Consider the following 14,952-nt stretch of genomic DNA (forward strand, 5'->3'; position numbering starts at 1 on the left):
CGAACTATTATGGTGATTTAGCCTGCCGAACTATTATGGTGATTTAGCCTGCCATGTTCCAAGACATGCAGGTCATGACAGCAACACCATCTATTTCCTCAGTCAAAAGCAGCAAAACAACCGCATTGTCCTTAACTACAATCTCACCACCTTAGTATCTGTGTAACCCGGACACAGATGTTTACACATGTCCCTTAGATGAGTGCAACATGTCGGGATGGACCCCGGGACACCAGCAGGGTCATAGAGAAAGTTTCAACAGAACTTTCAAAGCCAGTTCAATTAACTGCCAATGGCAAATGGCCAAACTAATTCCCCATTGACAATTCCTACAATATATGTCTTCAGAGCAGATATTAGAAACCAGGTCCTGTAGGAGAACGGTTGGATCTGTGTCAACACGTCCGCATGGCGCATGTTGTTGTTTGTATATCCCGGGGGATGTTCCTACAAACCAGCGGCCAGCAGGTAGCATTAGATGAACTAACATCAGAGATTATTAAAGGTCCAGCTGCCGGGGGTTGTGAGCTGACTACTGTATCTGTTGGACCGGAATTCAAGCAGCAAGGTAGATTATAAATAGAGAGAAAAATCATTTTCATTGACCTTGGTGTGTGAACATTTCAAGCGACTGAGTGCTCCCTGGTCTTTGTCATCCATCGTGGTGAAAACAGACTGGTCTGTACGGGGGGGGGATTGCGGAAGCTAATTCATACAGAGATGAAGGGAAGCTAATGTTGAGAGGACAGATTGCGCAACAGCAAGGGGCAGGAGAATATTGTTTCGGGAGGGCTTGCAATATCGCTCCCCACTTCATTGACAAACACCACAGTGTCCAACAGGGGAACGGATGGGGGGCTGTGGGCCTCGGCCAACTGTTAGGGTGTAAAGAGAGGACACCAGCTTGGCGTGGGTGGCTCATCATACTATTGTCTGAATACTCTCTTGGACGTAAAACACAAGTTATCAGGGGACTCAGTGAACATCTAAGAACATTACTCAACAACATGAGTAGCTGAAATGCACTAGATTCTCATCAGTACACACAAAACCAGGATTTACTGCTTGGCTTTATTGCTTGACTGCTTGGCTCACCACAGTAGCCTGCCCTGTTCCTCCTCCAAGAAGAATTCTGAGCTTTACTCTGATTCTCCAAAGTGATTTCAGTCCCATTATACAGTACCGGGGGCCTGACATTAAATCGGTAACACTGGGCCACCAGTAGACTCGGCCCTGGTTGACGACTGTGCTGTTTTTAGACTTAACCAGTGTAGAGAGAGTAGCGGATGTGTGATGTTCTGGGGTCAGTCAGGCTGAATGAAGGGCTATAGTCAACAACATTTGGAAAATGCCTCCAAGGCATACTGTGGCAGTTAGCTAACATAGTGTTTTGGCTAATGTTGCCTGGTGCCTGCTAGGCTCCTCTACTCCCAGTGTGTTGGCTCTGTTGCCTGCTAGGCTCCTCTACTCCCAGTGTGTTGGCTCTGTTGCCTGCCTAGGCTCCTCTACTCCCAGTTTGTTGGCTCTGTTGCCTCGTGCTGTAGGCTCCTCTACTCTCAGTGTGTTGGCTCTGTGCCTGCTAGGCTCCTCTACTCCCAGTGTGTTGGTTGTTGCCTGGTGCCTGCTAGGCTCCTCTACTCCCAGTGTGTTGGCTCTGGTGCCTGCTAGGCCTTCCTCTACTCCCAGTGTGTTGGCTCTGTTGCCTGCTAGGCTCCTCTACTCCCAGTGTGTTGGCTCTGTTGCCTGGTGCCTGCTAGGCTCCTCTACTCCCAGTGTGTTGGCTCTGTTGCCTTACCGGGAAATGCTTACTTACGAGCCCTTCTAAAAACTGCGTCGTTGGTTAAGAAAATATAAAATAACAATAACGAGGCTATATACAGGGGGTACTAGTACCGAGTCAGAGTGTGGAGGTACAGGTTAGTCAAGGTAATATGTACATGTAGGTAGGAGTAGTGACAATGCATAGATAATAAACAGCGAGTAGCAGCAGCGTACAAAAAATACAAATAGTCAGGGTAGCCATTTGATTAGCTGTTCAGCAGAAGTATGGCTTGGGGGTAGAAGCTGTTAAGAAGCCTTTTGGACCTGGACTTGGCGCTCCTGTACCGCTTGCCTTGTGGTAGCAGAGAGAAAAGTCTATGAGTAGGGTGGCTAGAGTCTTTGCCAATTGTTAGGGCCTTCCTCTGGTATAGAAGTCCTGGATGGCAGGAAGTTTGGCCCCAGTGATGTACTGGGCTGTAAGCACTACCCTCTGTAGYGTTTTGCGGTCGGAGGCTAAGCAGATGCCATACCAGGCGGTGATGCAACACGTTAGGATGCTCTCGATGGTGCAGTTCTAGAACTTTGAGAATCTAAAGACCCTTGCCAAATCTTTTCAGTCTCCTGAGGGGGAATATCGTTGTGTTCTCTTCACAACTGTCATGGTGTGCTTGGACCATTATATTTTTGTTGGTGATGTGGACACCAAGGAACTTGAAGCTCTCAACCTGCTTCACTACAGCCCCGCCGATGAGAATGGGGGTGTGCTCGGTACTCCTTTTCCTGTAGTCCACAATCATCTCCTTTGCTCTGACCTCCTCCCTATACGCTGTCTCATCATCGTTGGTGATCAGGCCTACCACTGTTGTGTCATTGGCAAACTTAATGATGGTGTTGGAATTGTGCTTGGCCACTCAGTCATGGGTAAACAGGGAGTACAGGAGGGGACTAAGCACGCACCCCTAAGAGGCCCCAGTCTTGAGGATCAGCATGGCAGATGTGTTGTTGCCTACCCTTACCACCTGGGGGCGGCCCATCAGGAAGTCCAGGATCCAGTTGCAGAGGGAGGTGCTTAGTGATGAGCTTTGAGGGCACTATGGTGTTGAACACTGAGCTGTAGTTAATGAACAGCATTCACACTTAGACGTTTAGTTTGTCCAGGTGTGAAAGGGCAGTGTGGAGTGCAATAGAGATTGTTGTGGATCTGTTGGGGCGGTATGTAAATTGTAGAGGGTCTAGGGTTTCTGGGATGTTTGTGATGATGTGAGCCATGACCAGCCTTTCAAAGCCCTTCATGGCTACAGACGAGAGTGCTACGGGTCGGTAGTCATTTATGCAGGTGTTCTTGGGCACAGGGACTATGGTGGTCTGTTTGAAACATGCAGTTATTACAGACTCGGTCAGGGACAGGTTGAAAACGTCAGTGAAGACACTTGCCAGTTGGCCAGCGCATGCTTCGAGTACACGTCTGGTAATCTGTCTGGCCTTGCGGCCTTGTGAATGTTGACCTGTCTAAAGGTCTTACTCACAAAGCGGGGGTAAAGCCCCGCCTTCTCAGCTCACTGATCACCATAGCAGCACCCACCCGTAGCACGCGCTCCAGCAGGTATATTTCACTGGTCACCCCCAAAGGCAATTCCTCATTCGGCCGCCTTTCCTTCCAGTTCTCTGCTGCCAATGACTGGAACGAACTGCAAAAATCACTGAAGCTGGAGACTCATATCTCCCTCACTAGCATTAAGCACCAGCTGTCAGAGCAGCTCACAGATCACTGCACTTGTACATAGCCCATCCAACTACCTCATCCCCATACTGCAATTTATTTATCTTGCTCCTTTGCACCACAGTATCTCTACTTGCACATTCCTCTTCTGCACATCTATCACTCCAGTGTTTAATTGCTATATTGTAATTATTTCGCCACTATGGACTATTTATTGCCTTACCTCCCTTATCCTACCTCATTTGCACACACTGTACATAGACTTTTTCTATTGTATTATTGACTGTATGTTTGTTTATTCCATGTTTAACTCTGCGTTGTTGTTTGTGTCGCACTGCTTTGCTTTATCTTGGCCAGGTCGCAGTTGTAAATGAGAACTTGTTCTCAACTAGCCTACCTGGTTAAATAAAGGTGAAATAAAATAAATAAAAAACATTGGCTACGGAGAGCATGATCATACAGTCGTCCAGAACAGCTGGTGATCTCATGCGTGCTTCAGTGKTGCTCGCCTCGAAGCGAGCATAGAAGTAATTTAGCTCATCTGGTACGCTCGTGTCACTGGGCAGTTCGCGGCTAGGCTTCCATTTGTTGTTACGCTGCTTACTAAGCAAGTACCGATTCCTCCTGAGTCGGCTCACACTGAGGCTCGAACCCAGGACCTCTGTCTTGCTAGCGCCCRTGACCACCCTCCTCAAGCATCTTACTAGTGTTTTCCATTTMTCCAGGAGAAAAAAAACTATAGGATTCTTCAGCCCAGCAAATGAATTGTGGCGATTATAGCTACTCTCTGGGGCGTTGAGGGCAGACTGGGTATGACATTACACATCAGGTTCAGACAGAGGCTTTGTCACTAATCCTCATACTCCAATCCTATTTGCATCCTCAGTCTGCCATAGCGATAGCATTATGGGTCAATGTACACCACAGAACTGACAGCATTGACTGTGACATACTGTCCAGAACAGATTGATAGTTTCACTCCAACCACATTCCACTTCCAATCATTCTGTGACTAATCAATGGATGTACTTGAAGACATAGGACAGCTTCAACTAGACGATCTCTAGCATCCTTTCAGAGCGCTGTAAATGTGACATTGTACAGAAATGAATTTTGTCATTATCATTGGTGGAACAGGATGTTCTTGGTAGAGGGCTATGAGAGGGCTCGAAAAAAGGCTACAAAAGGGATGCCAGACTAAATGCATGTGTCTGTTATAAAACATTTTTCAGGTCACAAAAACAGCAGCATACTATTTTATTAAAACACCTCTTAATTGAGATATTGGCCTATTGGGATTGTGTACGTTATTATACAACATAAGTACAGTATGGCACCGTTTCTCCCTGCGCCCTCTCTTTCTCCCCGTTTCTCTCCATTCCTCCRCCTTTCTCATGTTTCCCCATTAACTCATCGATTACACAGACACACCAAAACAGGCAGACAAGTGGCACCACCGTCCACAGGTTCCACAGGCTTCTTTCATAAGGTGACCAGGAAAACGGCTCAACAGGTGCAACACATGGGTTGGACCTGAGAAGCCTTTTGGTTGACCTTTTCTCATTCTGTCCATTCAGGAACATATTAAAGACTGGGAGTGGCGTTCTCCACCTTTAAGACATCTCTCGCTTGTTAGTATTCTGTCAGGTCTGTCTCTACTGTATCAACCCTGTCTGTGGTCYCGTGTAGCCCAGTTGGTAGAGCACGGTACTTGCAATGCCAGGGTTACAGGTTCGATTCCCACGGGGGACCAGTGAGAAGAAAACGTATGAAACCTCTACTGTAATTCTCTCTGGATAAAAGTGTTTKCTAAATKACTAAAATATAAATGTGTTCTGTCTCACCACCAAACCCAACTTATCAGAGGCTTGGCACACCAATCTCAACTCTGCTTGTTGGGTTATGACACACAGGCAGTGTGAATGGCCTGAGCATAAACTCCTCTGAGGCTCTGTTGGGTGTAGTGTGCTGATCAGACTCCCCACTCTCTCTGTCCAACCTAAATGATTTGGAATCTATCTTAGAACCAGCTGCAGATGGCTGTATTATATTTCAGACATGGGCACACACACACACACTCTTTCTCTCTAAACAGTTCCCTCTCTCTCACTATTCCTCAGGGGCACCAAACCTGGTCTAGGCCAGGGATCATCAACTAGATTCAGCCACGGGCCAATTTTTTCTTGAGCGGAAGTTCAGGGGGCCGGAACATAATTACAAATAATTTGTAGACGGCAAATTGACTACAAGAAGCCAGACTAAAACGTAATAATTTCAAACCTTGCTTACATCCTAAGTATATGATCGCAWACAGTTGAAGTCGGAAGTTTACATACACCTTAGCCAAATACATTTATACCCAGTTTTTCACAATTCCTGACATTTAATGCTAGTAAAAATTCCCTGTCTTAGGTCAGTTAGGATCACCAATTTATTTTAAGAATGTGAAATGTCAGAATAATAGCAGAGACTTATTTCAGCTTTTATTTATTTCATCACATTCCCAGTGGGTCAGAAGTTTACATACACTCAATTAGTATTTGGTAGCATTGCCTTTAAATTGTTTAACTTGGGTCAAACGTTTTGGGTAGCCTTCCACAAGCTTCCCACAATAAGTTGGGTGAATTTTGGCCCATTCCTCCTGACAGAGCTGGTGTAACTGAGTCAGGTTTGTAGGCCTCCTTGCTCGCATATGCTTTTTCAGTTCTGCCCACAAATTTTCAATGGGATTGAGGTCAGGGCTTTGTGATGGCCATACTTTGGAAGTATGCTTGGGGTCATTGTCCATTTGGAAGACCCATTTGCGACCAAGCTTTAACTTCCTGACTGATGTCTTGAGATGTTGCTTCAATATATCCACATAATTTTCCATCCTCATGATGCCATCTATTTTGTGAAACGCACCAGTCCCTCCTGCAGCAAAGCAACAATTTCAAAGATTCTACTGAGTTACAGTTCATATAAGGAAATCAGCCAATTTAAATACATAGATTAGGGCCTAATGAATTTATTTCACATGACTGCGAATACAGATACGCATCTTTTGGTCACAAATAACTTTTTTTTTAAGGTAAGGGTGTGGATCAGAAAGTATAGAGAGAGGTAGAGAGAGGGGCAGAGTAGAGAGAGACAGTAGAAGGGCAGAGTAGAGAGAGACAGTAGAAGGGCAGAGTAGAGAGAGACAGTAGAAGGGCAGAGTAGAGAGAGAGAGAGGAGCAGAGTAGAGAGAGGGGCAGAGTAGAAAGAGAGAGAGACAGGGGCAACTCATCCCAAACCATCTCAATTGGGTTGAGGTCGGGGGATTGTGGAGGCCAGGTCATCTGATGCAGAACTGGTGACTGGTGCCACTGTCAGTGATTTATTTAGAATTCAAGGCACACTTAACCAGCATGGCTACCACAGTATTCTGCAGCAATACACCATCCCATCTGGTTTGCGCTTAGTGGGACTATCATTTGTTTTTCAACAGGACAATGACCCAACACACCTCCAAGCTGTGTAAGGGCTATTTGACCAAGTAGGAGAGTGATGGAGTGCTGCATCAGATGACCTGGCCTCCACAATCCCCGACCTCAACCAAATTGAGATGGTTTGGGATGAGACAGACTGCAGAGTGAAGGAAAAGCAGCCAACAAGTGCTCAGCATGTGTGGGAACTCCTTCAAGACTGTTGAATAAGCATTCCAGGTGAAGCTGGTTGAGAGAATTCCAAGAGTGTGCAAAGTTGTCATCAAGGCAAAGGGTGGATATTTAATGAATCTCAAATATATTTAGATTTGTTTAACACTTACTACATGAATCCATATGAGATTTCATAGTTTGTCTTCACTATTATTCTACAATGTAGAACATTTTTTTAAATAATGAAAAACCGTTCAATGAGTAGATGTCTGAAAACGTTTGACCGGCTGATCTGCTCAGAAAACATAAAGTCACCCGTGTGCCGCCAGTTCTCCTTTGACACAAGAACTCCAAATGTCTGGACTTATATAACCAACTGCTGAGTCCTCCCTGAGCTTAACTCGGTTCCCCAATAGATCATCTRCCAGTGCAGGTATCAAACCCACGTTTATGTTACAACCAGCATGCTCCAACCAACTGAGCCCCCGGAACTACACTCAGCTGGAATATCTGGAGTGGACTCTCACTGAGTTAGTTCATTAAGAAATGAGTAGTATTTAAAACATCTCCCTGTTACCAGCCTTGTAAACACACCACACTGACATCCACTCCGTGGGGGAAAGAGGCAGCAGGGTACAGGATGGGCTCCCACAGGGGGTTTGGGTTAGCATTTCAGTGTCAGCCTCTGGCAGCTAGCCTACAGCAAACAGAGAGGCAGAGTAGAGAGAGACTAGAGAGGTAGAGTAGAGAGAGGGGGGCAGAGTAGAGAGAGAGGGGCAGAGTAGAGAGATGGGCAGAGTGCAGAGAGAGGGGCAGAGTAGAGAGAGACGTAGAGAGATGGGCAGAGTGCGGAGAGAGGGGCAGAGTAGAGAGAGAGGTAGAGAGATGGGCAGGTACAGGAGAGGAGCAGAGTAGAGAGGGGAGAGTAAAGAAGGGCAGGAGTAGAGAGATGTAGAGAGATGGGCAAGGTGCAGAGAGAGGGGCAGAGTGATGGAGAGTACAGAGAGGGTAGAGAAATGGGCAGAGTAAGAACAGAGGAAGAGCAGAGTAGAGAGGGGCAGAGTAGAGAGGGATGGGGCAGAGTAGAGAGAGATAGAGAGAGATAGAGGGACCTCTTAATGATCGGCTATGAAAAGCCACTGACATTTACTCCTGAGGTGCTGCTGTGCTGCACCCTCGTATAACTACTTTGATTATTATTATTGACCCTGCTGGTCATTTATGAACATTGGAAACATCTTGCCATGTTCTGTTATAATCTCGCCACCCGGCACGGCCAGAAGAGGACTGGCCACCCTCATAGCCTGGTTCCTCTCTAGGTTTCTTCCTAGGTGGCCTTTCATGGAGTTTTTCCTAGCCACGTGCTTCCACCCTGCATTGCTTGCTGTTTTGGGGTTTTAGGCTGGGTTTCTGTACAGCACTTCGAGATATAGCTGATGTCGACGAGGGCTATATAAAATAACTTGATTTGATTTTGATGAGAGGCCAGAGTACAGAGAGAGGGGCGAGTAGAAGAGAGGGGGCAGAGTAAGAAGAGGGGTGGCAGGTAAGAAGGCGGACAGAATATGAATGAGAGGGGGGCGAAAAGAAGTTAACGACAGGAAAAAAAGACGGGCAGGCGCAGGAGTAGAAGAGGGGGGCAGAGTAGCACGAGCAGGGGACAGAGTTACGAGAGAGGAGGGGCAGAGTGAGAAGAGAGCCGGGACAGAGCCAGAAGAGGAGGACAGAGGAGATGAGTGACGAGGCAGAGGCAGAGGAGAGAGTAGGGAGAGAGAGGCAGAGGAGAGAGTAGAGAGAGAGACAGGGGCAGAGTAGAGAGAGAAGCAGAATAGAGAGTAGCGAGAGAGAGAGAGCGAGGGGCAGAGTAGAGAGAGCGAGAGAGACAGGAGCAGAGTAGAGAGAGAGGCAGGCAGTGTTGGGGGATTGTGACCTTGGCTACTTGTGTGATGTAGCAGGGTGTGATGGGACAGAAATGCAGCTAGGTCCCCAGGCATATCAGTAGCAGCCCTGTGTTCCTGTGAAATTAGTCTCTCATGCTGGATCAGTGACAAGYTCAACAGGCTTTGGTTTGGGTTTATATGGATTTTAAGGTTGAGTCACGGGAATGACGCCTGTTTCTTCATCTCCGTCTTGTGTAATGTGGAGGTTCAGGGAGAGACACCACAGCTTAAATGCTTAGCTAAACACACAATGTTTCTTTATTGTCATTCACACACTAAATATTGCATTTCAGACTGCCTCCTCTCCCTAATACAGCGGCGCTTCAATGTCGAGCATAACAACTCGCTGACGCGACTCTGTTGTCAATGTGCCTGAGGTTGCATGGGGTGTTACAGGACCCAAAGCAATCAGACTTACTTGACTTCACTGATTAAGTGACAGTAAGAATTGGTTCTGGATCCTAATGTCATCAATGTCAGTAAGAACACTGGGTTGTCCTCAGGATAGAGGATTCTCATTGGCCTCTACCACTCTCTCCTTTCCTTCTCATAGGCCTCTACCACTCTCTCCTTTCCTTCTCATTGGCCTCTACCACTCTCTCCTTTCCTTCTCATAGGCCTCTACCACTCTCTCCTTTCCTTCTCATAGGCCTCTACCACTCTCTCCTTTCCTTCTCATAGGCCTCTACCACTCTCTCCTTTCCTTCTCATTGGCCTCTACCACTCTCTCCTTTCCTTCTCATTGGCCTCTACCACTCTCTCCTTTCCTTCTCATTGGCCTCTACCACTCTCTCCTTTCCTTCTCATCTCTCACAGTCATTTTGTCATTCAGATCAGCCTGGAGTTGGCTGAGAAACCGGTGCAACGCAGCACATCCCTGAGGTGTTATGCAAGTCCCTCACCTCCCCACATACAGAATAAATAACACAGGGGGCAACAGTAGCTGACTTTCATCTCAGGATAATGATCCATCTGAGTGGAATCTGTTGATAGACCTGAATCATTCAGTACAGTGTGTTGCTCTCAACCAAAGTCCTCATCACCAACCTCACAGTAACAGGGACTCAAAAGACAAAGACCTGAAGCTGTTTTCTATGTTGTAACTGCAGCTGTCTCACTCGCTATACACAGTTTGTTTCGTTGAGTTGTGTTTAATAAATCATTGTCAGTTTTAATCAATCAGCATCCACAATTACATTAGAGCCACTCGTTGTATAATGTCAGTTAGCCCACTACCCCAACAAAGAAAGGGACTGTATTCATGCTGCAAACTGGATATCCAAAGCCTTCGTGCATAGCGTTGCCTGTAACAAGGAGACAAAGCTGGACATTTAGAACTCTGTTCACTTCGCACAGGGTTTACAAAAGGCAGTTCATGTTTGCCTGTCGTGATACGAAGCGAGTTTGTGGAAGTATTTACTGTCTCAAGCCTGCCAGCACTGTGAATACCTTTCTGTAGCCTCTAAAAACATCAGGGAACCGTGATATCCTGCTGTAGTAGCCAGAGAAAAGCACCGCAGGATTTCATAGGGGAAGAACCTCATTCAATAGAATGAGTAGGAGCATTATAAAGAGTACATTAAAGTGTGTAGGAGTACCACCCAGTGATCATCAGTCTTCATATTACGTGTGATAGCAGAGGCACCTAAAAGCAGCAGGTAGCCTAGTGGTTAGAGCGTTGGGCMAGTAACTGAAAGGTTGCTAGATTGAATCCCGGAGCTGACAAGGTAAAAATCTGTCGTTCTGCCCCTGAACAAGGCAGTTAACCCACTGTTCCTAGGCTGTAATTGTAAATAAGAATTTGTTCTTAACTGACTTGCCTAGTTAAATAAAAAGCCAATCATGGCACTTATTCCTGTCTGAAGGGATGAGGCATCTGAACTACGACCGCATTAGTTTATAAGGAGAGGAGTCTTTGAAAAAAGTATTCCTAGCTCTTTGTCAGCCTCTGTGAAAAGTCTGCATTGCCTGGGTGTGAGAATGCCATGCTCAGGCAACCTGAACATGTGAGAAATGTGTTAATTAACAAGGTGACCAGCTCAACACTTTTGTTGCTGAACGAGACTCAATCTAAACAGTCACTTACTAACTTGTCAGATAGTGATTATTAAGTATTTTCTACCTTTATGAATGACTTAACATCATTCAGGATGCATTAGTGATGAAAGTATTGTCTGTGGATCCATTATAATAGGTTGAGGATGAATGAAGGGACTGTTTATGACTGCAAATGTATGATTTAACATTTTGGTGTGTGATGGAAAGTGCACAAATTGAGCATGTCTGCAAGTGTGCATTGATTCGATGTGTATTGGTGCTTGATTGACTAGTGTCCGTGCCCGTGTGTGTGTGTGTGTGTGTGTGGTGTGTGTGTGTGGTGTGTGTGTGTGGTGTGTGTGGTGTGTGTGTTGTGTGTGTGTGTGTGTGTGTGTGTGTGTGTGTGTGTGTGTGTGTGTGTGTGTGTGTGACCATCACCATGCATTTCCATTTGCTAGAGAGGCAGGTTGGCGAGGACTATAGAGTTTTTGCACCTATCATCCCTCTCTGCTTGACAGCCCTGTCCTGAGCTGCCTGTGAAAGGCCATTTGGACAGGCTGGCTGACTGAGCACCAGAGAGGCCACTTGGACACAGCAGCTGACCTGAACATGGGGAGTCGGCACAACTCCATGCCATGCTCCACTGGCTACGTCTCCAACTGCCCAGGCTGCATTTAAAGACGCAGGGCCTCGCTTCGTTTTCAGATGGAGGAGCGTAAGATTATCCCAAATCTCTCGACAATAAACACCGAAATGTTGCTTTGGCACAAGCATGATCAACTCACGTGTACCATAAACATGCACTATTCATTATAACATGAAGTTCTGAACATAGTGTTGTACTGTATGTACAGCTTCAACACAATGTTCAAGTGTGGGCTGAATTCTGAGTGGGCAGTTGGAGGTCTCCAGAGATGGCAGCGAGAGTCTATTTCACTGCAGCCAATCCTCATCTCCAGCTGACAGGCTACAAACATGATTGGCAGGGGCCTGGAGTCATGGGAACTGAGTGAAACACAGGGTCAGTGTGTAGGGAGAGATGAGAGACACTGCAGCTTTCCCATGAAGTCATACTGAGTAGACTGACTATGTCACTTACTGACAATGACAATTCTATATACCTCTGCCAGTTGTCAGAACATGAACTGGGCTGGCTGAATTAGCGGTCTTAACAAATTCACCAATAATATGGATGGCTTGACCCTAATTATAATGAATGATCATGTACAGAAATGATTGATTATAATGAGGGTTCACCTCCTATGATAATGACTGTAAAACCGTTACTTATAAGATGCCATGACATGCACTGTCTATAATAACCAACAGACATGAGTCAAAAAGCCCTTGGTGTATTGACTATTATACTGTAATTACATAATACACTACTATAAGGGAAAGGTAAAGGTGGATACCTAGTCAGTTGTACAACTGAATTCCTTCAACTGAAATGGATCTTCTGAATCAGAGAGGTGCGGGGGGCTGCCTTAATCAACATCCACGTCTTCGTATTAGTGCTCCTTTGTCTGACAATCTGTGATAAACTGTGTTATTACTGTGTTACTGCTTATGAAAGATGTCGTTTCACACTTGAAACACTGTAGTAATGTGGTTTCTATGGCATCTGGCACGAGTCCTGGATTTTCAGAGACAACCTAASAAAGAGGACCAGCTAATGGACAGTAAATCTTCAGAGATTGAATATCCATTGGCCGACCAGAGGACAACTCTCACCTAGGGACAAAGGGAAAAATCTATTGTCTTTTACATCGTTTGCCTTGTATTTGCCAAATAWCAACGGACATGTTTATGAGTATTGTTGTTCGTCTTGGCTTTCAGATGCAATTCACTTTTTTTCTTCATCAAAACAATACTTTAAGTCTTTCATCTGTTGTCAACGGTWGGGGAAAAGAAAACAGTCTTAAATCATTAGAATTAGGCTATATTATGTGTTTAATACTGTAACAATAACATGTTGTACCAATACGGTTAGCTAGGTACACTACATGCCAAGTGTCAATCCCCAAGAGGTTGCACTGTATTATGTTTTTAAAAATATATTAAAAAACTACGGTCGAGTTCCATAGCAAACTACGATTGATAGTTCCCCTGGTGTTACATTTCATGATTCGAGTGACAGAAACAATATCTTAACGTTACCATTTTTATATCCAGTAGCTTACTTTCAAATTAAAATATTATCGCGAAGCAATTTCTAATTTGGTAACGTTAGGCTCCATTCATGATTAATTATCGGCATACAGTTGTAGCGCTTTCTATGAACGTTACATTGACATAACATTCTTACATTGTATCTTGCTTCAATGTTAACGTTACATTTTGTAAATCAGCCCCAGCGCGAAAAGCCGCCCCAATAACCAAAGTCAGAATAGCGTTTGAAGAATATCGTTGTAGGCTACCCTTTGTTGTCTTGAAGAAAGAACTTGAGGTTACCGACGTTAAACAAAGACGAATGTGGCGACTCACCATAGTATGAAGGAGGAATGTCTGTCTTTCTAGCCATTGCACCTCAGACAGGAGATTCTGCACCGTCTTTGAGATGGCATATGAGGCGTGAGATGTGAATACAGCGTTTTAATGGCCCAGTCTACGTAAATACAGCAGCTGCAGCCTTGGTTTGAGCTGTCTCCGCCACGCAGCTGAGCGTCAGCGGTGTTTACAGCACGATATATCGTCATCAACTGTGTGATTAAAAGCCTTAAAGGCACACAGACACCAGGACTGATTGCAATGAAAATGTTTTACATGAATCTCGATGTAGACCTGATTCACACTTGGCACATAGTGACAATGATCTATATTGTGAATGTATTAGTAACATTTGAAAGCAATATGGTCACACTACAGTTGGTCATGCTTTATTTGGATAGTCTGGATAGTACATCTGTAGATGCTCTGTCATCAAACGATCTGTCGATAAGAAACTCCATGCTAAGGTTACAGTTAGGGTTAGGATCAGAATAAAGATTAGGGTAAGGGTTGACTTTAGGGTTAGGATAAGGGTTAAGGTTAGGGTTAGTAGCTAGTTGAAATGTTACTGATAGTCTGTAGAGCATCTACAGATGGAATATCCAAATATAGTCAGCCTACTATATCCCTCTTTATAAAACGGGGTGGTACGAGCCCTGAAGGCTGATTGTCTGACAGTCGTGGTATATCAGACCGTATACCGCAGGTATGACAAAACATTTATTTTTACCTCTCTAATTATGTTGGTAACCAGTTTATAACAGCAATAAGGCACCTCAGGGGTTTGTGATATATGGCCAATATACCTTGGCTAAGGGCTGTGTCCAGGCACTCCGCGTTGCGTCATGCWAAGAACAGCCCTTAGCCATGGTATATTGCCAATATACCACCCCTCCTCGTGCCTTATTGCTTAAGTATGCTACTGTATATGTGACATTATGAATGTTTGCTAGCCTATGCAGTGTTTCTTCCTTCCAGTAACACATTTGTGTTRTAGCCCCGGACAAACTCACCTTATTCAACAAAATTAGTGTGTATGAGTACCACACAGCGATCATCAGTCTTCATATTACGTGTGGTAGCAGAGGCACCTAAAAGCCAATCATGGCAGCTATTCCTGTGTGAAGGGATGACGCATCTCATTTAGGGTTTGATGATTAGTTGACAAGTTGAATCGGGGGTGTTTTTCCGGGGCCACAGCAAAAATGTGTACTGTTGGGAGGTACTGGAGGACTGGAGTTTGGAAACATTGGCCCATAGCTTTCTCTCAAACAGCTTTCACTATTTTACTGTGCAAAATCTCTTGAGTTTAACATGGACCCTTTGTGGAGAAACACTGTCCTCTGCAGGACTTCTTGTGACAGCACAGATCCTATCTATATTT

The 14,952-nt window shown here is 45.2% G+C and overlaps 1 protein-coding gene across 1 annotated transcript in view; it reads right to left on the reverse strand.

Annotated features, from left to right (window-relative positions):
- LOC111952957 (choline transporter-like protein 5-B) overlaps nt 1-13,747 on the reverse strand; it is an 83,244-nt gene extending 69,497 nt beyond the window's left edge. Inside the window, exon 1 of the mRNA XM_023971999.2 lies at nt 13,566-13,747. Coding sequence (XP_023827767.1) covers nt 13,566-13,602 — 37 coding nt within the window. The 5' untranslated portion in view covers nt 13,603-13,747. The remainder of the gene's footprint in view (nt 1-13,565) is intronic.
- Between the last annotated feature and the right edge of the window lie 1,205 nt (nt 13,748-14,952).

The sequence above is a fragment of the Salvelinus sp. IW2-2015 genome, linkage group LG26 (genome assembly GCF_002910315.2).
Source record: "Salvelinus sp. IW2-2015 linkage group LG26, ASM291031v2, whole genome shotgun sequence".
NCBI classification, from domain to species: domain Eukaryota; kingdom Metazoa; phylum Chordata; class Actinopteri; order Salmoniformes; family Salmonidae; genus Salvelinus; species Salvelinus sp. IW2-2015.